Source organism: Cornus florida, unplaced genomic scaffold (assembly GCF_030987335.1).
Source record: "Cornus florida cultivar Cherokee Brave unplaced genomic scaffold, ASM3098733v1 CherokeeBrave_3.0.0_Hap2_Chr11, whole genome shotgun sequence".
Classification (NCBI taxonomy): Eukaryota; Viridiplantae; Streptophyta; class Magnoliopsida; order Cornales; family Cornaceae; genus Cornus; species Cornus florida.
The window spans coordinates 92,025,397-92,049,638 of record NW_026775581.1 but is presented as its reverse complement, the minus strand read 5'-3'; the positions used below and the strand labels follow the sequence as shown (position 1 = coordinate 92,049,638).

Genomic DNA, 24,242 nt, shown 5'->3' with positions numbered 1-24,242 from the left:
TCTTCCTTACTCGGTTTATGTCAAACTAGGCTTAGGTGAATTGAAACCGACATCGATAGTTTTGTAACTTGCCGACCGATCCATTAAAAAGCCTAGAGGTGTCATTGAAGATGTTTTGATTAAGATTGATAAATTCTTCTTCCCCATTGATTTCATTGTCATAGACACGAAATCGGTTTCTAATCCTAAGAGCCAAATTCCCGTTATCCTTGGCCGTCCTTTCTTGGCAACCGCAAATGCCAACATCAATTGTAGGATGGGGATAATGAAGATTTCATTTGGCCACATGAAGGTGAAGTTGAATATCTTTAATCCCACACCCAATTCATTTGACAAATATGAAGGAGAGGTCAATGTTGTAGAAAAGTGTCATGATCTCCAATGTCAAGGAAATGAACTTTCGTGTAAAACCAAAACTTCCAAAGGATCATCTTCAACCTTGTATTCTCAAAGTCTTGTTTCAAACTCTTGTTTTGAAAGGGCGTGGAAGCCCAAAGGTTGTAATTGCATAGACAAAGGATCAAAAACTTCTTTTGAGTTTGATCCAACAAGTTCTTCCAAGAACAATTTGTTGGGTGGGGCTCAAGATATTCATCACCCCAACAAGGAGGGGATGTATTATAAGATCTTTGATCCGGGCTAAAAGAGCCCAATGTCTTGCTAGAGACGTTAAGGACTAGCAAAAGCATTCGTAGGGTGTCAAAACCCTATTCCTCCCCCATTTCTATCTTTCATTTCATTTCTTGCGAAGTCTAGATACTTGTTTTTGGTTCATATGCATTTCAAGGAACTTTGGTGAGAATTGCATAAGCTTTCATGTCATTTTTGAGCATTCTGCATAAGTTCAATCGATCTCATACCTGAGTTCGATCGATCGAACTTCCATCTGAATCCAACACTTAGAAAATTTTCCAGCCTGCATCCAAATAGGCTCTCTGTCCCATCGATCCAAGAAAAATCTGCGATCTTAGTTCTCAGTTGGATCGATCATAGGACCTTCGATCGATCCAACTATCCTATTCGATCGATCTTGAGTGTTGACACTTAGAATATTTTTGAGCCTGCAGATTCTGCATCCAAATCACCTCTCTGTCCCATCGTTCGAACTAATTCTCAAATCGATCAAGAGACATTCGATCGATCCAACTTCCAAGTTTGATCAATCTCATGCCTCAACACTTAGAAAAATTTTGAGCCTGCATCCACCTGCATATTTTTAGCTCGCTGTCTGATCGTTCGAAACATTCCAAGATCGATCTAAAAGTTCTTCGATTGATCCAACTTCCCAGTTTGATCGATCTCATGTTTCAACACTTAGCCAAATTTTTGAACCAAAAACCTGCATATTTTTGCTCTCTGTATGATCGATCGAACTCTTGTTTCGATCGATCACAAATCTTCATTTCATTGTTTTAACTTTAGTTTGACTTTTCAACTTTTCAAAAATCTAAAAATATTTTCATTTTTATTTTATTCTATTTTCACTCTCATTTTATTTTGTTTCAATTTTCAACAAGTTTTCAAAAATTCAAAAATATTTTAATTTATTTAGTTTTTAATTAATTATTTAATTTAAAAAAAAAAAAAACTTTGAAAGGAGTTCATCAAAGTTTGATCGATCACAACTCATCTTCGATCGATCGAACTAGTCGAGAAATGTTTTTAAAAAAAGATTCAAGGGTCTTGAGATCGATCATTTGAATCGATCTCAACACATCAAACCCTAGCCTCTCATTCCCTTCTACTACAAATCATCTCCCCTAGCTCATATCCTCCATCTCCGGCGAGAACCAAGCTTCTCTCTCTCTCTCTCTCTCAGATCTCGGCTTCATCCCTCCCTCTTTGCATCCACATCTCCCTTCGATTTGGGTAAGATATGAGACCTTACTAGTCGATTTCAAGCTTCAATCTTGTGCATACATGGTTTATATGTTTGATTCATGCTTTATATATGATTGAACCTCCATTGTTGATGCTTGAAATATGTATATGTATATATATATATGTATATCGTTGTATATATTTTGATATTTTTGTTTAATTTGGGAGTATGGGCCATGTTTGGGTGATGAGAGTTGTTAATTTGATGTGTTATAGGGCCCATGAACACGTTCGTGTGGACCCCGTTCTTCAAAAGTCACAGATCTGTGACTGTTAAGTTTCATTGTCGCATTGTTCGATCAATCGAACAAATTTATGATCGATCTAATATTTGCGATCGATCCAACTCAACCTTCGATCGATCCAACTTTTGTGATCGATCTGATTTCTTTTTATGATCGATCGAATTTCACAGATCTCATATACACACTCTATTCATCTTATCTTATGTTCATGCTACCATATATATGCCCAATGCTTGTGATATTCCACATTGGATGCATTTCATACTCACATTGTTTGGCATGTTTCATATTCTGCCACTTGCATAGAATCATACGATATCTTGTTTTGTCTATCTTATCTGACATACATGTTTTTATGTTGTGCCTTATATTCTAGATATGCTAGCACTAACTCTTGAAATTCTATTTGCAGACTATGGCTCGCGTCAAGACTGTAACACGTAGACACCGTCATGGCACCAGACGCCGACTTGACGATGGGGCCGGTCCATCTCATGTCTGGGATCTTAGCCTCGAGCACACACAGAGGAGAGTCCGATAGCGGACAGAGGAGACTGCGCAGCCCTCCCATACAAAGGAGCCATTGCACCCTACTCTACCCCAGTCGCCAACTTGTCCAGCATTCATTCCATCATCATCTCCACCACATAGAGGCGCTGAGCATCCAGCTCAGCCAGCTCCACCTGTTCAGCCAGCTCCTTTACAGCGCGACAGACTCGCACCTCGATATGCACACATGACTATCGACCACGAGTCAGCATTCGACACTGCATTCTTCTCCAGATCGGTGCTGACTCAATCTGCCTACCAGGACATCATTCAGCGGGGCCTCTCAGCTATTCTTGCCCCAGTCATAGAGCCGATCTACCCGTGACTAGTACGGTTGTTCTACCAGAACCTCCGACCGTCGCCGCACACTACAGCCGAGCTAATCACCTTTATTAATAGCCATGAGATCACCATTACAGTGGATACTCTGGCTCGTTCGACTCGCTATCCACATTGGTGCCCGGCTGAGCTACAGGAGACATGTCCTAGGCTCCACAGGCCTTCTTACGCCGGTATGGCAATTTTTCTTACAGGTCACCATGCCGGTGACGAGACTTTCGTCACCCGCACATATCTTCCAGACGACCTTTGGTTCATCGATTCTGTGCTTTTCCGGAACATATACATGGCCGGACATAAGATTCAGAGGCAGGGTGACTATCTAGAAGCCCTGTACGCCTTCTATATCGGCCACTGGGTGTCTATTCCTACGCTTATCTGGAGTGTGATGAGGAAGCTCTACGATGAGTACGTCAGCAAGGAGGCGCCCGGAAGGGCCAAGTCTCTTCCATTCAGCCATCACCCAGATTCTCATAGACCAGCGCTATCCCATCCACCAGCAGGAGGACCCCGAGAGAGGTTCCTGTCACTTCCTCAAGAAGGACTAGGACAAGAGCTATAGAGCTATTATCACTCACCTGCAAACCCATACCGTATTGGCGACTGCAGAGCTGGAGTTAGAAGAGGAGGCAGCAGCATAGGCAGCCCCGGCACCAGTAGAGCCAACAGCAGTAGCTCCCGCAGCGGACGATGCACCAGTCGATCCAGCTGCCGAGCATGATGACATTGATATAGACATTGACTTGGAGCACTCAGCGGATGACGCAGTTTAACATTCTCTAGCCGAGTCACCTATCCACGAGCAGGAGTAGACCTAGGAGCTGTCTTCTGACTCTTCCATACCAGACTTGACCCCCGGCTTCAGAGTGCGTCTGCAGACGCTCGAGGACACTGTTGTTGCCATCAGAGCTGACCTCATGGCCCACAGAGCGGAGTTTGCTACCTTCCGCACGGATGTCGCGACCATGTTCAGAGATTTATCTAGAGACATCCGCAGAGCCAGACTTGCCCGTCCTACCTCATCTTCCTGAGCTCCCACTCTTTTCTATCTTATGATCCCTCTTTCCTTTTGATACTTTATTATTGTTACTGTATTATTTCTACAGCCGGTCTGTCAGCTTTGATATTTTTGTTATACCTGCACTTTTTCTATTTTATATATCTATTTTTGTTATGGATGTCATCTGATTGTATTCTCATATCAGTATGTTTGACTCCATCAGGTGCATCACAGTGACTTCAGTGAGAGAGTGCTACCTAATTTTCAGGACCACCCTTATACCTTTTCTCATTTCATTTTCTGTTTATCCCATTTACACTTGCATGTTCACTGTGCACTGATTATCCCATTTTGTTATCTGATAAGTTTATCTAAGTGCCAATTTTCAGGACCACAGTTCATCCCAAGTTTGGGGGGGCCATGCCACCCACTTCGGATACTTCAGTCCCGATCATTCTTGCTTAGTTGCACTGGTATACTCTTTCCTTTGTTCTCTTTGCACATTGAGGACATTGTGCAATTTAAGTTTGGGGGGAATGGTACTCTATAGTGATAGTTTAAAATTCAAACTTTTAGCATGACTCGTGTATTTGAGGGATATTTTTATGATTGGTCCATACCTAGCTATGATTTTGATCTTCTAAGGACTATATTGCTTAAAATTTAAAAATTGCTTGACTTGAGAGTCCAATACTCCTTGTATGCCTTATGAATGCCATTTAGGAGTAAATTTTTCGAAAGATTGATATCTTGTTTGCACTTGTGGTCTACATCATCTTGATTTTGTGATTGTTTTGAGATTCACTCTATTCTTCTACACTAGCACAGGCGAACACTAGCATTCATTTGTGGGGTATATGCTTTGTTGATTATTGAATTGGTTATATCCCAATTGAGCTAGTAGTGCATTGAAAGCTTTCATTCTTGATAAAGGTGGATAACAACCCCTTTTTCACTAAGTAGCTGGGATTCTAGCCTCATCAAGTACTGAACTTCTCGCGCCGAAAGGTGGAGGGCCCAAACTCTAGGTTAATAATTGAACTTTATTCAAAAAAAAAAAACAAAAGTAATAAAAAGTGAGGACTTCTCCCAAAGAGGTGAGAAGTAGGAAATGATTAGATGGAGGTTGTCTTGATTTGTAGCCTAGTTGATTTGAGCTTGTAAGTCCGTATGGGTATTTGAATGCCTAATGCCCTAAAGTCGTCTGGTTTGGGAGTCGTTGACCTAATGTTTGATCTCATGAATCGCTAGAAAGCTTAATAGATCAATACATTGCACTATACTTCCATCTTTGATCCTATAAAAAAAAATAAATAAAAAAAATAAGTGAAAAGAATAAGCGCACCTAGAACAATAAAGCTTTAATAAAAGGTCCACTTTTTTGTCTTGATGATCGGGACTAGATTTGTGTGCTAGTTTGATGGTAAGGATGTAATTAATTCTTTAGTTGGCTAAGATGGTAACACATTGATGCCGGTCCACTCAAAAGAATTCTAGAGTTGTTTTGATTTGCATGATCATTTTCTTAATGTGTGGAGGACCATACTTGCTTGCTTGATATTGAAATTTTGAGAGATTGTTTGGAAAGGGTTGAAAAATTGCATACTTGAGGTAGTTTTCCCCCAATGCTTGTTTGCAATATTGGTACCTCTTTTGACAAAAATGAGCTTAATGTTTGTGGGTACCATTTCTGGAAACCCTCACGAGACTTCACTCGTCCACTAGGGGTAGCCTAGGGGTTTAAAAGGCTTGTTGCATATGCTAAATGCAATCGTGTTCCCTACGAAAGTGGCGTTATCCATTTATTGCTTTCTAGTTATAGTTGTATAGTTGTTCATTTCATTCCTTTACTTTCTAGTTCATTGCTAAGGACTAGCAATATTTAAGTTTGGGGGTGTGATGAGCACTGAAAAGTGCGTATTTAAACCCCTTAAGCTTAGGCATTCTAGTACCTTTATCTATCTTACTTCACCGTTTTAGATTGATTTCGTATTATTTCCATTTTCAGGCACTTATCCCGAAAATAAGCAAACTGAGCCAAATAAGAGCGTAATTGAAGCAATTCTGGGATTGAACAAAGAAATGAACAAAGTGGAGGAAGAAAGAAGCAAAATGAAGCAAAGAAGCAAGTTCGATCGATCCAAGTCCAAGGTTCGATCGATCGAACATTAATCGATCTCAGCACTTCAAGATAGATCCAAGCCTTGACCCAAAGCACTTAAGTCCAAAAGTTCGATCGATCCAACATTATTCTTCGATCGATCGAACACCTTTGTCCTTATCCAAATGTTGATCCTATCCACGGCTGTACCACCCACCAACCACTTTTGTCCTTTTCCCATAAATATCTCGAATTTGTCTTTTTCCAAAAAGCTCAGCCAGTTGGATCGATCCAGCCTAAGTTCGATCGATCTCACTTACTTTCGATCGATCGAACTTCCTCCAGTGTGAAAAAGTTAAAATTCCAACTCATTGAAAGTAGACCTTTATCCAATCATTGGGGAATATTGTGTGCACGACCCTAGCTCATTTTGGGTGTTATTTTGACCTACCTATATAAGGATAAGGATTGTTTTTTCAATAGAGAGCCAACATTACTTTCATATCATCTCTTGGAGAGGAAGTTTAGAGGAGGAGGAGGCTAGAGACACCATTGGAGATCTTTATCAACAAGGAGCAAACCTCTTCCATGGAGTTAGCCCTTGAGGGTTGGAGCATCATCACCATGAGTGGCTAGACATCCTCTTGGGGCTAGAGTTAGCCCCAAGCATGCTTTCTATATCTTAATCGTGTGTATTATTGAGGGATTAGTGTTGTAATTGATGTTTTGACACTTTGATATATATAGATCTTATTTATTCAATGATTTATGTGGTTTAATGCTTCCAATTGGTCATTTCATTCTATCCATATGTCTATGCATACTAGAATAGATGTTCATGTGTTTATCTCTAGATTTTGTGTTATTGATGCATGTCTATGTGCATTGATGCTATAGATTTAGAGATTGTCAAAACATTGTGCTTAAAAGAATGCTTTTCTGATTCTCTTGATGGTTCATGCTTACCTCTTGATGGATTGTGCCTCTCCCCTAGTTTATTTTCATGCTTGTAGTGTAGATGTAGTGTAGTTGTAGTGTAGTGTTAAATGGGAGGACAATCTATGCATGTTGTTTGATGATCCAAGCTTGTGAATGCAATTAACATATGTCTCTATCCTTGTGTTGTATTTGGATTGTGAGCTTAATGAAAGGATTAATAACTTGTTTTGATTTATTGTGCCTTTCACATGTTGTTTAGACAATATATGCTTCATAACTTAGATATATTGTGCCTTTCACATGATGTTTAGACAATGCATGCTTAACTAGTCATCCTTGCTTATTGAATCAACCAAATACATACACACCATTATTGCAACCCACTATTTGCCCTCATTAATCACTTGTCAATGATATAGAAGTGCATTACTTGGTGGTGATCTCTAAACCTCAAGATCTCTCTCTCCCTTACTTACTCTCTTTAGCATTGCATTCTTACTTAATTTAATTTAGTTGCTTTCTAGTTTAAACAACCAACCAATCACTTGTTTGATCATTCGACCTACTAACCCTAGTTGCGATTCCACATTCAAGTACGACTCCAATCCCTTGGGACGATCCCTACTTGCCCTAGCTATATTTTTAGTAAAGGTAGTAGTGGCTTTATAAATGTAAAACTTGGCCCTCGCCTAAATTGCACATTCTTAAGCTTATGGTAAATCGACGGCCATCAAACAGCTTTGCTTCATATCTCTAGACGAAGGAATTGATAGAGAGATTAAATTAGACCATAAAGGATATGTTGAGGCGTATATCCTAGGTTTTCGTAGATAATTGGAAGTGTTTACTTGCTTTTCAGATTTTTGTCTGTCATATTGTTGGCATAAGGAGGTTAGTGTGACAACGTTTGAGATTTTGTATATTATATCATACAGACCTTTCACTTGTTGGTTTGAAATGGAAGCAAGGGTTATACAATCTGACCTTAACTTCATTTAAGGATACAATACTCTCTTTTGTAATGGTTTGCGCACGGTTTGGAGGCGCCAACAAATTTACGTAAATAGTCAAACTCGTATACTAGAGTTTTCTATCAGGAAGAAGTTTGCTTGTGATATCTTTTATATAGGAAACAAGGCGATTTTTGGAGGGAGGTCAATTTTACTTATTACATTCACTTTTAGGGGATTGTGTTTATAAATTGAGACAGTCATGTGATACCCCCGAACTTCCGGATGTGGGTTGGCTAGGCCCACGCCCGATAACCCGAGGATATCAAATCAATTAGCAATAATCAAACACAGAATACAAATAAAAAAAGAAAAATAAATAAATAAATAAATAAATTGCTGAAAAGAAACTAGAATAATAATCCAAAAACCTCAAAATAAAATTTAATTAACAAAGAATGATTCTGATGCATCCTACTTCTCCATTCCTATTACAAATCGGGAATCCATCTAGTGGACCCCTAAAATATCTCACTGAACTCAAAAGATTGGAAATGAATCCCAAGTCTAAAATATGAAATAAAACCCTGGTCATCGGTGGAGTGAATAACTGTATCTGCTCAGCACGATCCAGCTCTAAGTCTGGAACTAACGAACACCTGTAAAAATAAGAGTGGGTCAGGCCCACATGCAAATTCTACTCTAACTACAATCCAAACAGTGACCCGATATGCAGATACACCCTAGATATCTCAACAATAGCTATCTAGTCCATACATATAGATATATCCACACTAAGGGACATTCACTGGACTATAGTAGGGGTCTTAACCTGAATAGAAGGCAACATGCGAAAACGCACCCAAAGGTGGGATGAGTACCTAAACCTAACAGGGTACACCTCAATCTACTATAGCCAGCTATGCATCCACTGCATATACGCACCCTAACCAACGAGTCTGAGACTCAAGCTCCTCTCGTGGTACCATAAACATATATTTAAAATCCATTCATATCCATCCATAGGAAATTCAATAAGTCGTTCAGCTTATTCAGCCGCATAGACTTATATAAGAGATCCAATAAGTCGTTTAGCTTATTCAACTGCACAGACTTAAATATAAGGAGAATTATGTTTTTATAGTTCGTACCCTTATTCCAAAATAGGGAGGACTGAGTATTTTGAATCAGTCTGTCCCTAGTATGACACCGTCCCATACCGGTGCATACAATCCACAAAATCCATATAATTGATTAAACAGATAAAACTGTTCACCAATTAAAATCCATAAGGTATGAATTAACATTTTGAGCTAAACCATACCTAGTATGTCACCGTCCCATACCGGTGCATACAATCCTCCATATCCATATAAATTACAACATATAAATACTAAGCACGTAATTTACAGTCCAAAACCAAATATCCATATCCTTACAGAAAAGTGTTTTAAGTTTCAGCAATTTAAAATCCAAAACCATGTAAATTACAACATATAAATACATGTTAGTAATTTACAATCCGAAATCATTCCAAACAATTGCAGAAGAATATTTATTATTTCAGTAATTTAAATCCAAAAGTTAAACCATGTATTATTTAACGGTTCATCAACAAGCATCCAAAGCATGAATAAATTAGTTTTACTAAATCAACTATTCTATCATGCATTCAAATAAGATTTAAAATCATAATATTATCCAAGAATTTGCTAAAAATTAATTCTAGCAATTCAGTTCCTTTTATCCGTCAATAGCAAGCTAGGTTGCATACTTGTATATTGTTTTGTTGTTTAAGCACCCAGCCACAAACTATGCTACGAGTCTAATTTATTAATTAAAAGACTCCCCCACGCATCTAAAATTTAATTTAGAACATATATAACACCTTAAATTGTCAAATTAAAATTACACAATTTATTTCCTTCCAGACGTTAACCGTACGCAAAATTGTTAATTAGCGCACTGTTAATTCCATTATTATAACGAGGGTAGTTTATGCAATTTAAGATCTTAATTACATGTTAAATTAATTATTTAAACCCCCATTAAAGTTCTAGAATTTTTCAAGAACCCCAAGTGCCCAAACGGTAGCAAAAAGTTCGTAAAAACATTAACTGAATGTGCAAAATGAAGGGAGCCTGCTCTAATCCTAAAAAAGCAGGCTCTTTTAGAGGTAGAGCAGCCTCTTTTAAAGGTAGAGCCTGCTCTACTTCCTCTAGAGCAGGCTCTACTCATGGGGGAGGCGGCTCCTCCCTCCATTGAGCCGTCTCTCTTCCCCTATGAACCTCAGTTCAGTTACTTCTCCGTTTTCGACCGTTCCACTTCTTCTCTGGCCCTTTTCCACCATTCAATTGATTTCAAAAACTAATCCTAAAGGTCTTATTAATACCAAAGATCATCCCAATGATTTGAAAACAACAATTAAAATCAACTACAGAAACTAAATTCGCTACCGAATTAACATGTGTTAAGAACAAAACTAAAACTATTTTTCAACAACAATTCTACTGAACTTAGGAGCCTTATCAAATTTAATTAATTCAAGGTCTTAATAACACCCAAAATTAACCTTCTAATCCTTCTATGAAACCCCAGAATCAACAGAAACATTCCCATGCTCCAAAGTAACAAACAGTTCGTAGAAAAGTTTACAGAACATTCACTATTGAAGAGAGCCTGCTCTAAGTTTTAAAGAGCAGGCTCTTTTGAGCCTGGAGCCGGCTCTATAGGTCTTAGAGCCGGCTCTTTAAGTGTGGGAGCTGGCTCCCACATCCATGGAGCCGGCTCTCACCTCCTTTGAGAGCCTCCGTCCCCGTTCTGCTCCGTTTCAGCTTATCTGCTCCACCTCCGGTCATTCCAGTTCCTCTGTTTCTCTTAAATACTGAACTTACTAGTCTTATAAATACCTAGTATCATTCCAATGGCCTATCTATAGTAGTTGGAAACAATTACAGAGGCTAAAATTGCAACTAACTTAACATACTTTAAGAACAGAATGCTGAAACGAAAGCATGCATAAATTTTGGTTTACAGAATTGATATCAACACCTACAGATAATTGATATAACATGTACTAAACATATAATTTCCAATTAATGTTCAATTAAACCCTAGAGACTATCTAGGTGCACAGAACACAAGCCAAAGGGAAGGAGAAAGAGAAGAACTTGCCTGTGATTTCAGTTATGAAATCCCTGCGTCGTCTCTAAGTTTCCAGCAACTAGTAACTTCCTTCAAGCCTCCTATGGGTGTGATCTAATCCACCACAACCCTCCTTTGATCCTCTCTGTTCTTGTCCTTGGTAGCTCTTACCATTGCCTCTGTTCTCTCAACTCTCTTTCTGTTACGTTCTATTTTTACTGTGCTGTGAATAGGGTTCTTCCAAAACCCTTAGTGAAACTCATACACGTATATATATAGGCCTTTAGAAAACCCTAATTAAACTAGAGCTAAGGCAGAACCCTAATTAAACTAGAGTCGGCCCATAAACTTAAGTCACATACACGTTAAATACTTGTATGACGGCTCCAAGAAACCCTAACTAAAAACTGTTAATTCAACTTCTACTTAAGCACTTATTAAAGACAATTAAATAATTAACCAAATAAGGCATTTAAAATACAATTTAAAATAAAACAAACAATACAATAACTCAGATAACTAAACAAACCATAATTCAAATAAAGAAAATAAGACAATTAAATAATTAACCAAATAAGGCATTTAAAATACAATTTAAAATAAAACAAACAAAATACAACAATTACAAAATCAATAGACAAAAATGCACATAGAATGAAATTTAAATTTAAATTTTATCCTTTTTAATTTTAGGGGTATTACAAGTCACCTGTGATAACCCGATTTTTTTTAGATTTTAATTTTTTTTTATTTATTATTATTTGTGTTAAGGGAGGTGTAATTATCATTTATATTATATTATATATATATATATATATATATATATATATATATATATATATCATTTGATGGAATGAAAGGTTGGAAGCAAGGCACATGAGTCAAAAATTGAAAAGAAAGAAAAGTTGGTGAGTCATGTTTATATATATATATATATATATATATATATAAACATGTGACAAATATCAAAACTCACCAACTTTTCTTTCTTTTCAATTTTTGACTCATGTGCCTTGCTTCCAACCTTTCATTCCATCAAATGATATATATATATATATATATATATATATATATATATATATATATATATATATATATATTTAGTGTAGCAAGGAGTGGTCTACCATAAAGAAGAAATTATGGCCAAGGATACTTTTTGCTTGGGCATGCACGTGGCTAAGGTATGATAGAGTCTTGTTATTAAGTGATGTATAGGATGTAAAGTAAAGATAAGGAAAAGATAATAATGGCGGGGTCCACCTGTAATGGTATTTGAAAAATTGATGATTCGCAAGGCCCACTGAGTGACTTGTTAGACCAAATTTCTTTGTGTTTTGATTTCCTTCACGTGGGCTGGAATGGGCTGATGTTGTATTTGTTGGGTGATGTATATAGAATGATAAGAAAGGAAAATAATGATTCACGTGGGTAGGTTGGTGCATTTGCCTATAAATTGAGTGTGTTGTGTGCATTGCTAAGTAAGAAAGACGAGGCAGAGAAGAGAAATTAGAGAAGTTTGAGAGAAAAAAATAGAGTGAAGTCAGACAGAGAGTTTGAGGAAAGACAGAGGAGCCGAGAGTTGCAGAGGAGGTCGGAGCTTGAGGTTTTGATGATTCAGTGAAGAAAATCTCTTTTCAGTGTAGGGTTCTCTATATCTTGAATGGCTTGGAGTGGTTTTGTTTCAAATTGTTTTATTAAATGTTTTTAATTAAATGCATATTTTGTTTATATATTCACCTGACTATGTATATCTTGTGAAGTTGTTTTGTTAAACCTCCATGAAATTCTTGTTATGGTTTTTCCAACTGGGAATTTTTGTCTCACCACCCTCCAGTTTCAGGTATCGAAGATGAACGGGGATTGCTAGATACGGGCTTATGATGAAAAGTCGGCATTGCAGGATTTATTTTATTTATTTGGAGAATTTTTGTATATATTTGAGGAAATTGATTTTTGTGTAAAAGAGGGCATTTTGTTTGATCCTGGGTGTATTTTGATGTATTTGGATTTGTATAAATTGAGGATTTTATTAGAAAATTCGGGGGCGTGACAAATCTTTAGCGCTGGGTGCATAAGAGTTTTGTGCGTATATTCTATGGACCTTCGTGGAATATAGCTCATTACCTTGTCAAATTGGGAGGATTACATTGTTGTTCGATACAACATATGAATTGTATGATTATTGTGTTTCTTAAATATAGGAACCATGTATACTACTTGGTATATTGGAGTTAAGTGGAGCCATCATAGTGAGGTTGCGTCTACTTGGGAATAGGAGGACGTTATTCACTCACAATTTCCAGAAATAATGGAAGAAAGTATGGGCGAATTTCGAGGATAGAATTCCTTTTGTTAGAGGGGAAGAATGTAATACCCTTAATTTTAAAAGGATAGTCTCGGTATTTATTTATTTGTTTTAATTACAACTTTAATTATTTAATTGATTATTTGACTAATTGCTTATGTGTTTGATTGAATTAAGTATTACTTGATTAATTGGTTATTTGTCTATGTATTATTTGTATTATTTGTTTAATTTGATTATGTGCTTAAATGATGTGTTTGATTAAATGTTTTATTTTATTTTATTGTATTTTATTTTATGATTATGGTTAGTAGTAATGGGCCAACCCACCTAACGCTCAACATCTTATGGTATACCGGCCTAATAATTCTATAGAATTTTCTAATCAATTTATTTAGTATTCAATTATACTATTGATCCTAGGTAACAAAAACAACTATTTTGAATATTTAGCCCTAAATTGTAATATTTATAATTTGATTGCTTGTTACTCTATTAAATATACTTTCCATATATTATGTCTTAGTTTTACTGAAGTCTCTTGCCTCTAGTATGTTTCTCTTAAAGGCTTCCTCAGATCACATATCTTGTCACATTTCACATATCTTGTAATTATATATTTTTACTAAATCAATGAATACTAATATTAGATCTAAGAATGAAAAAAATAAATATTTATATCATGTATAACATGTTAGAAGAAAAAAAATACTTTAAAAAAAAATACAAGTGAAAGGAACCATTTTCGTGGTTTTAACATTCCAAACAAAATTTTTTATTTTTATTTTTATTTTTTTACCTTCAAAAAAAAAAAAAAAAAGAAATTTCTAAACAAATTAATATTATTAATGTGAATTATGCGCAATTGAATAGATGGTGTACTAGGTTGGATTGGCAATGCAAGAGCTTGTTTTTGATGTTTTGCCTTTAAAGCATCTTTTCTGCTTGAGCCCAATGGACCAACTATAATTTAAAAGTAAAAGTAATAATTGAACAGCTCATAATGTGGGAATTAGGAGGCACCTATGCAATATATATATATATATATAATATGACAAATATAAAATATAAAAAAATGAAGAAGAAGAAGAAAATTATTCAAATATGCACGTAGAAGAATTTTAATAAGTAGAAGCAGAAGTAGAAATAGAAACAGAAAAAGGAAAGAAAAATAAAAGAAAAAAGAATGAAAATTGAGAGAACTTTAAAAGGAAAAAAATTAAGAGTTTTAATTGAAGAAGGAAAATGTAACAACCCGAACCTGAGGGTCCGAACCGCTAACTGGGTCCTTATCCGAACCTGAGGTTAACTAAGAACACTACCGTCCTTTCCTATGTCAATACATAATATACATGTCATCCCAGGGTTTATAAATATAAAATAATAATAATAATAATAATAAAATAGGATCATAGCTACAAAATATGTCAAAACAGTCCACTAACTCGTTAAAACTTGTGGAGGAGCGTCGGCCGCCACTTCCTTTCCGCATCATGAAAAAAATGTTAAAATGATGGGGTGAACAAAACGCTCAGTAGGAAGTGTCTAAGACACACTTCTTATGACCCCGTGAATCTATTCAAAGAATAGGGGAAAACGTAGACAATTTTAAACTATACGGGATACACATCAATAACCACAACAAGTATATAATAATGTCATCAAAACACAAATACACCAAATATGCTAATGAGGTGCAATGTCATGCCAATGTCGCTCCCTATTTTTCCAAAATAATTCCTTTTTGCCGTTACAAACCGTTAATGCAATCTGGCCCATAGCACCTCTATAGCGCCCCGAGGGAAGGATTGACTAGCTTTCCCCGACGACATGGCACCTCCATGGCGTCGTTTGGGCCTAGGTAGCTCAACCCTACTAGAGTCTCTTTCTAGCTCCCTCTAGATCACATTAACACCATGGACCACTAGGCACCTCCTAGGCGTCTGGGTTTTCGCAAACCCTTTTCCAAAATCATTTCCCAAAAACAAGTTTCCATTTTCTTTCAAATCATTATACCCATTTCTTGCCCAATGCTATGCATGAATGCTCCATGCCTTTCAATGCCAACACAATTTACAATTTCTATATATACAACATCAATTACATTTGCATGCTTTGTGCTAATTGATACAATATTCCCACATACAACAATTTATCATTTATGGCAATTTAGACAAACAAGGCATGCTTTGGAAGAAAGTTTACACATTTAAATTCCAATTAGTCAACCTCACATTCATGACACATAAACACTTTAAGCACAAAACAATTGAAATCTAACATGTTCTTTCACATAATTTAAATTAATATATAGATAAATTCAATCTTTATTTAATATACAATTATCACACTAAATACACAAAACCCTCATAACCATAAACAAATTTATTCAATTTAGGCATGCTATGACCAAATTTAGAGAAATTAATTCACTAAAATCAAAGAATATGTGTATTAGAAACCCCTACCTCAAAGGATGCAAAAAGTCTCAATTCCATGCCCCAAATTTGAAATCCTTAGGAAACCAAATCAGGAATTGGCTCCAATCAAAGCGAAGAGCTCAACGAGCTCTCCAACAATGCCTAAAGCGGTGCTAGCAAAATCCCAAAGGTGAGAGAAAGATCAAAGCTTAAAGCTTTGAAATGGAAAAGAAAAATAAAAACAGAAGAGAGGAAGAGAGGTCTGCCGAGAGAATAAGGGAAGAGAGAGAAACTGATGGCCAACTAATGGCCATAAGGCCATTTGTAATGAAAAAGGTGGTGGTGGGTCCCGCGGCAAAAAATAATATTATTTTGTATAATTATATACAATTGTACATACACTAAACCCACAATAATACATGTACAAGCACATAACCACATATAATATATCAAATAATAATGTGTGAAATGCAATGGACCCAAAAATAAAATTCCCGTACACAACAGTCCCCGTAACGAGTCCCACCTGAAACCTTCTGGTCCGAAAACTGGAAATTGCCAAAATTGCAACCATTGCATTTTCAAGAGTTCTGAACTCAATGGAATACCCCAACCAACTCTTAGACACAACTAACATACCCCATGGTATCCGACGCGTAGAACGAGAAAAAACGAAAATACCCTCGAAAAATCTAGAAAATTTTAGAAAATGGAAAATGGTGAAAATCGGAAACATTACAGAAAATTTAACTTTTTCTTTTAAACTTCGTTTGGTTAGATAGAATCAACGAGAAAAAAAATGAAAAAGAAAATTTTGAAACTTTTTAGTAGTTTGGTTAGATAGAAAATGAAAATTAAGATTCTCGTAACCCTCTATTTTTCTCAATATGTTTCCTGCATAAAACACGGGGAAATTTTATTACCTTTTTATTTTGTATTCCTATTTTAACCAATAACTTCATTACATTATTTTACATAACAACTTTATCTTATTTTATTTATTTATTAGATTTCAAAGAATTGCAGTCCAACAATAACTTGATCATTGATAGGGTTTTTATTTACTTTACTTTCATTTTTAATTGCTTTCCATCATATACGAATTAAATAAATAGTAGTTTACAAGGTTTAAATTAATTAAAAACTCCATTATTTTTTTTATATACATATTACCAATTAATTTTTTGTTATTTTACCATTTTTATAAAATAAGGACAATTTAGGTATCTAAACTATAACATGATATTTTCCTTCAATTTTCTTGGATAATTTTTCATCTTAACCAAACACATACTAGAAAATCAATTTTTTAGTCATTCACTTCACTTTTCTTTTCATTTTCCATTTCCTTTCTTTTCTTACTATTTGCAGTGAGCAGAACTGGGTAGACAAAGTAAACCATATCATACACGTTAATACGTGTCGGTTGATAAATAGTTTGCTCATTTGCAGTTATACCTATTACTTTCTCTAACCGAACTCGCAACTCTCTCGTTATGGTCGGACTATCTTGCCTACCTAAGACGGGATGCTTGAATACCTCCAGGCACGTTGCAGTAAGGCCACTTTGTTTACTTGGGGCGGACAAACCTAAACACCTCATAGGCTAGATGCTTGGTGCGTGACGTCGAATCAATGATAGAGTTAAGCTATTAAGTAGTGCGAACTACCAACCCATATATACCCAATTACTTTTCCATTCGGATTGGACGACAAGACCCCTCTAATAGTACTTTAAATGATCCACCAAGCGGTAACAACTATCCTAGCAGGAATTGCTGACTGTAAACATGCATGCATCCTCTATATATACTCAGTGAAATTAAGGTAATGCATAACAATACAATTACACTGCAAAAAGCTAGTTCTTGTTAGTATTGCAAGTTATGGCTGAAACTATTGCAAGTGAAGCAACCTCTATCTTTTTTCCTATAGTACTCCTCTTACCCATCATCTTTCTCATCCTAAAGCATTTTAAATCTTATTTCCTATCAAAAACTACTCTACCACTTCCACCAGGACCAAGTCCATGGCCAATATTAGGCAATATTCTCGAAATGGGAAAAAAGCTTCACATGTTGATAAGCGCCGAATATTGCATATTCAAGCGCCCTTAGTTGCATTAGTTAAGTCCATTATTTGATTATTTTATGTAGATTAACTTCATTTGCATTTTTTTATATATTTTCAGGTTCATTGGCCAAAAAGGAGCAAAAATGACGTTTTGTTGATTCTTTGAATATCAATGTGCTCAAGACTGAAGTTCTGGCAGCAGTGGAGTTTGACCTTGCTTTTCATTTTTGACCTACCAAACTTGAGAACTAGACTTCCATTAAAACATGGCATACTTAGAGCTTTGAATTAGCTTTCCAAATCTTGAAACGGTTCATCATTTGGAGTTCGGAGCAGAAAGTTATGGCCGTTGTACCAAAGTAGTGCAAAGCAGGTCAAGAGAAAGGAGCATTCTGATGGAACTTCGAGCGCTCAAAGGGCTTACTTCGAGCGCTCGAACTTTAGGCAGAATGCTCTTCGAAATTCCATCACTTCAGCCCACTTGCTCCTTGAATCCCTCATTTCTGATTTCCATCTTTATGGGTTGGTTGGAGATGTCTTTTGGTGGGAGTTGAGCCTTGTTTGGTAGGGTTTGGTGGAGAGGATGTCTAGAAGGTGAGGGGAACCACACACAATATATCATATCTCAATCTTGCAAGATTTCTAGAGAGAGAATGAGGAGGAAAAGATTGAGTTCTTGAAGCTACAACAAAGGAGCTAGAAAATGGAGGGATCTTCCAAGCTTCTTCCTTCTTCTAAGGCTCCTATGGGTAACTAAACCTCCATCTAGGGAGGTGATGAGGCCCCTCCCTTGTAAGCATGTTCTAATTTAGGCTATATTTTGGGGATTACAATGTATATCCTATAGTCTTTTCATAACCAAGAGCACTTCATTTGTTGTAATGAATGTTGATATATGTATGGATGATTTCTGTAAGTTGATTATCTTGTCTTAGATGATGTCTTATATTAATCATATTACTTGAGTTTTCATGGTGAGAATGGAGACAAGGTTATGAAATGGTTTAATGGCATGTTGATAAGTTCTTTGATAGATCATTGCTTAGGTGAAGCCTTTGATGGTTTATGCTTATTTCTTACCTTCATGTGCTTCATCATTTTATCTAGGGCTAGATAATCTCTCATTCAAGTAAATGTGGTTAAGTTACACCTTAGTTAGGTAGTCTAAACATGTTCACCTTTGATGGATCATGCTTGCTTGAGATTTAATGAACTTCTTGAGGATATTATAGCAACTAAGTGTTGCTATGTTTCTTGACCATCATATATTGTTTTCCCCCAATTTAGCTCTAATCTAGCATGTGTATAGGGATGGAGGCGGATTCACTTCCCTAGTCTTCTTTACTTGTATTTCATCTCCTTTAAATCCTTGCAAGCTTTTATTTTATGCATCTTAATTTCATAGCTTAAGTGACAACCAACAAATCCTCTATGAACACCCCGTATCATTCTAAAAAGACTCTAGACACTTAGGTTGCCATAGATTAGCGCAGTCCCAATAGTTCGACTTACCCGACCAATAGCCCTATTTTACAATGATTCGTGCTATTGCGAAGGTTGATTTATTATAGATCGAATTCTCAACCGATCACATGTCTCTAGTAAACCTTGCTTAGTCATATGGTTCAATCATGTCACTAAGACTAGGAACTGAAACCATGATCATCGGATCATCGATAACTGTGATACCAGTCGGATCCGAGACACGGGTTGATCAGGCCAAGACCCAAACCCGAGGGAATATCAAACAATTAATATTTTATAATGAACACGGAATACAAAATAAATTAAGAAATGAAATTAAAGCTGGAAGAAACTAAAAATAGAATCCGCAAAATATTATAATTATTAAAATCTATCAAACCCAAACTCCAAAACTCCATCAGTTTACAACTTGGGAATCCATCTCTAGTGGACCCCTATTAAACATCCATACGGAAGATAGAACAACTGTAATAAACGTCCAGAAATAAAACTATAGAGAGAGCCCTACATCATCGGAAGAGTGAATAGAGACCTCTGCTTAGCACGAACACGTCTAAGCCTGGAACTGTCGTGTACCTGAAAAATAGAAGTGGGTCAGGCCCATGCGCAAGTTCTATCCTACTACAATCCAAATAGAGGCCTGATACGCATGTACATCCTAAACAATTCAACAATAGCTAATAGTCCGTAAATATATATATATAGTCACACTAAAGGACTCTCACTGGACTAGAGGCCGGTCTCAACCTGAATAGAGGTAACATGCTAAAACGCACACGAAGTGGGCATATGTACCTATACCTAAACAGGGTACACCTCCAACCATCGTAGCTAGCTACACATCCCGATGCATATATGCTCCCTAGCCATCGGTCCTGAGGCTCAAGCTCATACCGAGGCACCATAACAGGACATATATAAAATCTATCCAAAATCCCTGGTATTACCGCTCAACAAGTAGTTGCCATGACAATACAAATCCACGGGACTTAACTTTTAGTTAATCCCATCCTTATTCCAAGTAAGTGGGTAATGGTATTGTTTTAAAAACCAAACCCATCCTTAGTATGCCACCGTCCCATACCGGTGCCTACTTTCCAATCCCCCAGTAGTCAATAATACCAATAAATCAAGTATATATCAACTAAATTCCAACATCCAACATTCAATGTTAGCAGTGATAAAATAAGCATTGATAAACAGGGTCACAACAACAACATATACTTGCCCAGTTTAAGTTGTTCCCTTTAGTCTGATATAAAGACTGAATTAATTAAAACTTCCATTTAACACCTTACAAATGACATACAGATATGTAGGGTATGTATCACAAAATCTTAACCTCCACAGTTGATACTAACTGTGATAATGTAAGCATCAAAATAATATTCACAGTATGTATGTAGACATGCTCAAATTATAGTGTTCCACAAAACCGATCTAGTGTTAAACTCAAATCCTCCTAGTATTTAAGTTCCAACAGTTGATATTACAGAAGTTAAGATAGCTATAATCTAGACCCATCCTTCCAATAATTTATACTAGCAGTGGTAAGGAAAAACGTGAACCACAGAACCACAATCATCCACAAACATGCTTAGTCTAGGTTGAACAAGTATACAACACTACTGTAACTACCAGTTTCATAGCAAAACAGATATCATTTTTGTTTGGTTTAATCTTCATTAATCCTGGAAATCATTTAAGAGTGCAAAGAGTATGAAACCTAAGGGAAAGAGTAAGGATAGAATCTTGCCTCAGAAACTTTTGTTCAAAGTTTCAACGTCGTCTTCTTAAAAAAAATTCCGGCGAGTTCCAAAACCCGGTTACTGTTCACGGGTACGAAACACTATTCCTGAACTTAAAATCTGATCTTCACCGTTCAGATTGTGCGACACTGAGTCATGAATCTATCCTCCAAATTTCAGCTCGATCGGACCACGGAAGAAGCGGAATCGGATGTTTGATGAAATCTGGGCAGAATGGAAAAAACCTATGCGACCCGGTTACTGTTCACGAGTACGAATCACTGTTCCTGAGGTCAACCTCTGATCTTCACCGTTTAGATTGTGCGTCACTGAGTCATGAACCTCTCCTCCAAAATTCAGCTCGATCGGACCACGGACAAAACGGGATCGGATGTTTGATGAAATCTGGACAGTATGGAAAAAACCTGTGCGACCAGGTTACTGTTCACGAGTACGAATCACTGTTCCCGAGGTCAAACTCTGATCTCCACCGTTCAGATTGTGTGTCACTAAGTCATGAACCTCTCTTCCAAAATTCAGCTCGATCGGACCACGGACGAAGCAGGATCGGAGCTTTGATCAAACCTTGGCAGAATGGGAAAAACTGCGTTTTTCCTTCTCCACTTCCACAAAACGTGTGCTTTGTTTTAAAAAAACCTTACACAGACATCTACCTTATACTTATAGAGTTTTCCTAAACCCTAGGTTCATTTAAGTCCAACTCACAATCCTAACCGGCCCATCCAATTAACGTAGAAATTTCCGACGGCTATAATATAAAACCCTAATTTAAACTGTAATTAAAACCCTAGTTAGATGTATTTACCTAATTACCCTATTCACCATTAAATACTTTACAAATAATCTAATTGAACAAAATAATAATTAGTAAACCCAATTAAACCAAATAAGACACACATAAAATAAGACATACATAGAATAATTAAACCAATTACACTTAAACCATTAATGCCAATTAAATAATTAAAACACTAACAAGTAATTCTAATCAAATAACTAAACTAATTACACTTAAACCATTAATGTCAATTAAATAATTAAAACACTAACAAGTAATTCCAATCAAATAACTAAAAATAAATATCATTTAAATATATTAAATCACCACAAAAGAAAACAATTAAGCACCTAATAAAAAAATAATGATACATAATCAAATAAAATGCACTTAAATAATAAATTAAATACCATTAAATACCAGGAATATCCTTTTTAAAATTAGGGGTATTACATTCTTCCCCCCTAACAAAAGGAATTCCGTCCTCGGAATTCACTCTTACCTTCTTCCAATATTTCAGGAAACCGTGAGCGAATGACATCCTCTCGTTCCCAAGTGGACTCAGACTCATTGTGATGACTCCACTGAACACGAACCAAAGGAATAACCTTATTACGAAGAATCTGATCTCGTCGGTTGACAATACGACACGGTGGCTCTAAATAAGTTGCATCCGGCTGCAACTCAATCTCCCCAACATCGATATGCTGATACCGATCCTCATCTCGAAGAAATTTCCGCAACATGGAAACATGAAACACGTTGTGGACGTGATCCAAAGTATCCGGAAGTGCCAACCGATAAGCAACAGCTCCAATGCGATCCGTAATCATGAATGGACCAACAAATCGTGGTGACAACTTCCTTTTCTTCCCAAAGCGCATAACACCCTTCATAGGAGACACTTTGAGTAGAACCTGATCCCCAACCTGAAACTCCAAAGCTCGAGTACGACGATCAGCATAGCTCTTCTGCCTACTTTGGGCAGTACGCATGCGATCTCGAATAAGAGCAATCTTTTCAGAGGTATCCTTGATAAACTCAGGACCTAAGAATCGATTCTCTCCAACCTCCATCCAACAAACAGGTGATCGACACGGTCGACCATACAATGCCTCAAATGGTGCCATACCAATAGTCTTCTGGAAACTATTGTTATAAGCAAACTCCACAAGTGGCAAATATTCCTCCCAGTCGCCTTTGAAATCCAGAACACACGACCGAAGCATATCTTCCATAATCTGATTCACCCTCTCAGTCTGTCCGTCAGTCTGAGGATGAGAAGCAGTACTAAGGTGTAACTCCATACCTAAAGCCTGCTGAAAACTCTTCCAAAATCCAGATACAAAGCTCGAATCCCTGTCCGATATAATAGACAATGGAATGCCATGTAGCTTCACAATCTTTGAAATGTAAAGCCTCGCCAACTGCTCCGAAGTGTAGTCAGTGCAAATAGGCAAGAAATGAGCTGACTTGGTCAACCTATCCTCAATGACCCATATGGAATTATGCCCCTTGAAAGAATTTGGCAACCTTTCCACAAAATCCATAGATATGCTCTCCCATTTCCACTCTGAAATTGGTAGTGGCTGTAGAGCTCCTGGCGGCCTCTGATGATCAATCTTAACCATCTGACAAGTACTACATTGAGAAACAAAAAGAGCAATGTCCCTCTTCATACCTGCCAACCAAAACTGCCGCTTCATATCTTGATACATCTTATCGCCTCCTGGATGAACAGAGAACTCAGAGTGATGAGTCTCAGTCATCACATCCTTCCTCAAATTATCAGCAGAAGGTACCACTAACCGTCCCTTGTACCTTAAACCTCCATCAGCCCCAACATAGTAGAATGGAACCTCTCCGGAAGCTATCTCTGCGACCTTGTCGACACACTGCTGATCGGTGAGTTGTGCTTGTAAAACCTTGCGAATGATGGAAGGTGTAACCACCATGCAAGCCATAAAAGCATCCGATAACTCATCCACACTCTTTAAAGCATTCCACTCAGTAGTGAATAGAGCAGAAAGATTACTAACAGGTCAGCGACTGAGTGCATCCGCCACTACATTCGCTTTCCCTAGATGGTACTGTATAGAAAAATGATAGTCTTTTACAAACTCCAACCACCTGCGCTGTCTCATATTTAGCTCCCGCTGAGTGAACAAGTACTGCAGACTCTTGTGATCACTGAATAATCTGAAAGACTCACCCAACAGATAATGCCTTTAAATACGCAAGGCAAAGACCACTGCTGCCAACTC

At 36.9% G+C, this 24,242-nt stretch overlaps 1 protein-coding gene across 1 annotated transcript in view; it reads left to right on the top strand.

Moving 5' to 3' along the window:
- Positions 1-3,189: 3,189 nt before the first annotated feature.
- LOC132281542 (probable (S)-N-methylcoclaurine 3'-hydroxylase isozyme 2) overlaps positions 3,190-24,242 on the top strand; it is a 28,276-nt gene continuing 7,223 nt past the window's right edge. The window contains exon 1 of the mRNA XM_059783238.1: positions 3,190-3,426. Within this exon, the coding sequence (XP_059639221.1) occupies positions 3,190-3,426 (237 nt within the window). The remainder of the gene's footprint in view (positions 3,427-24,242) is intronic.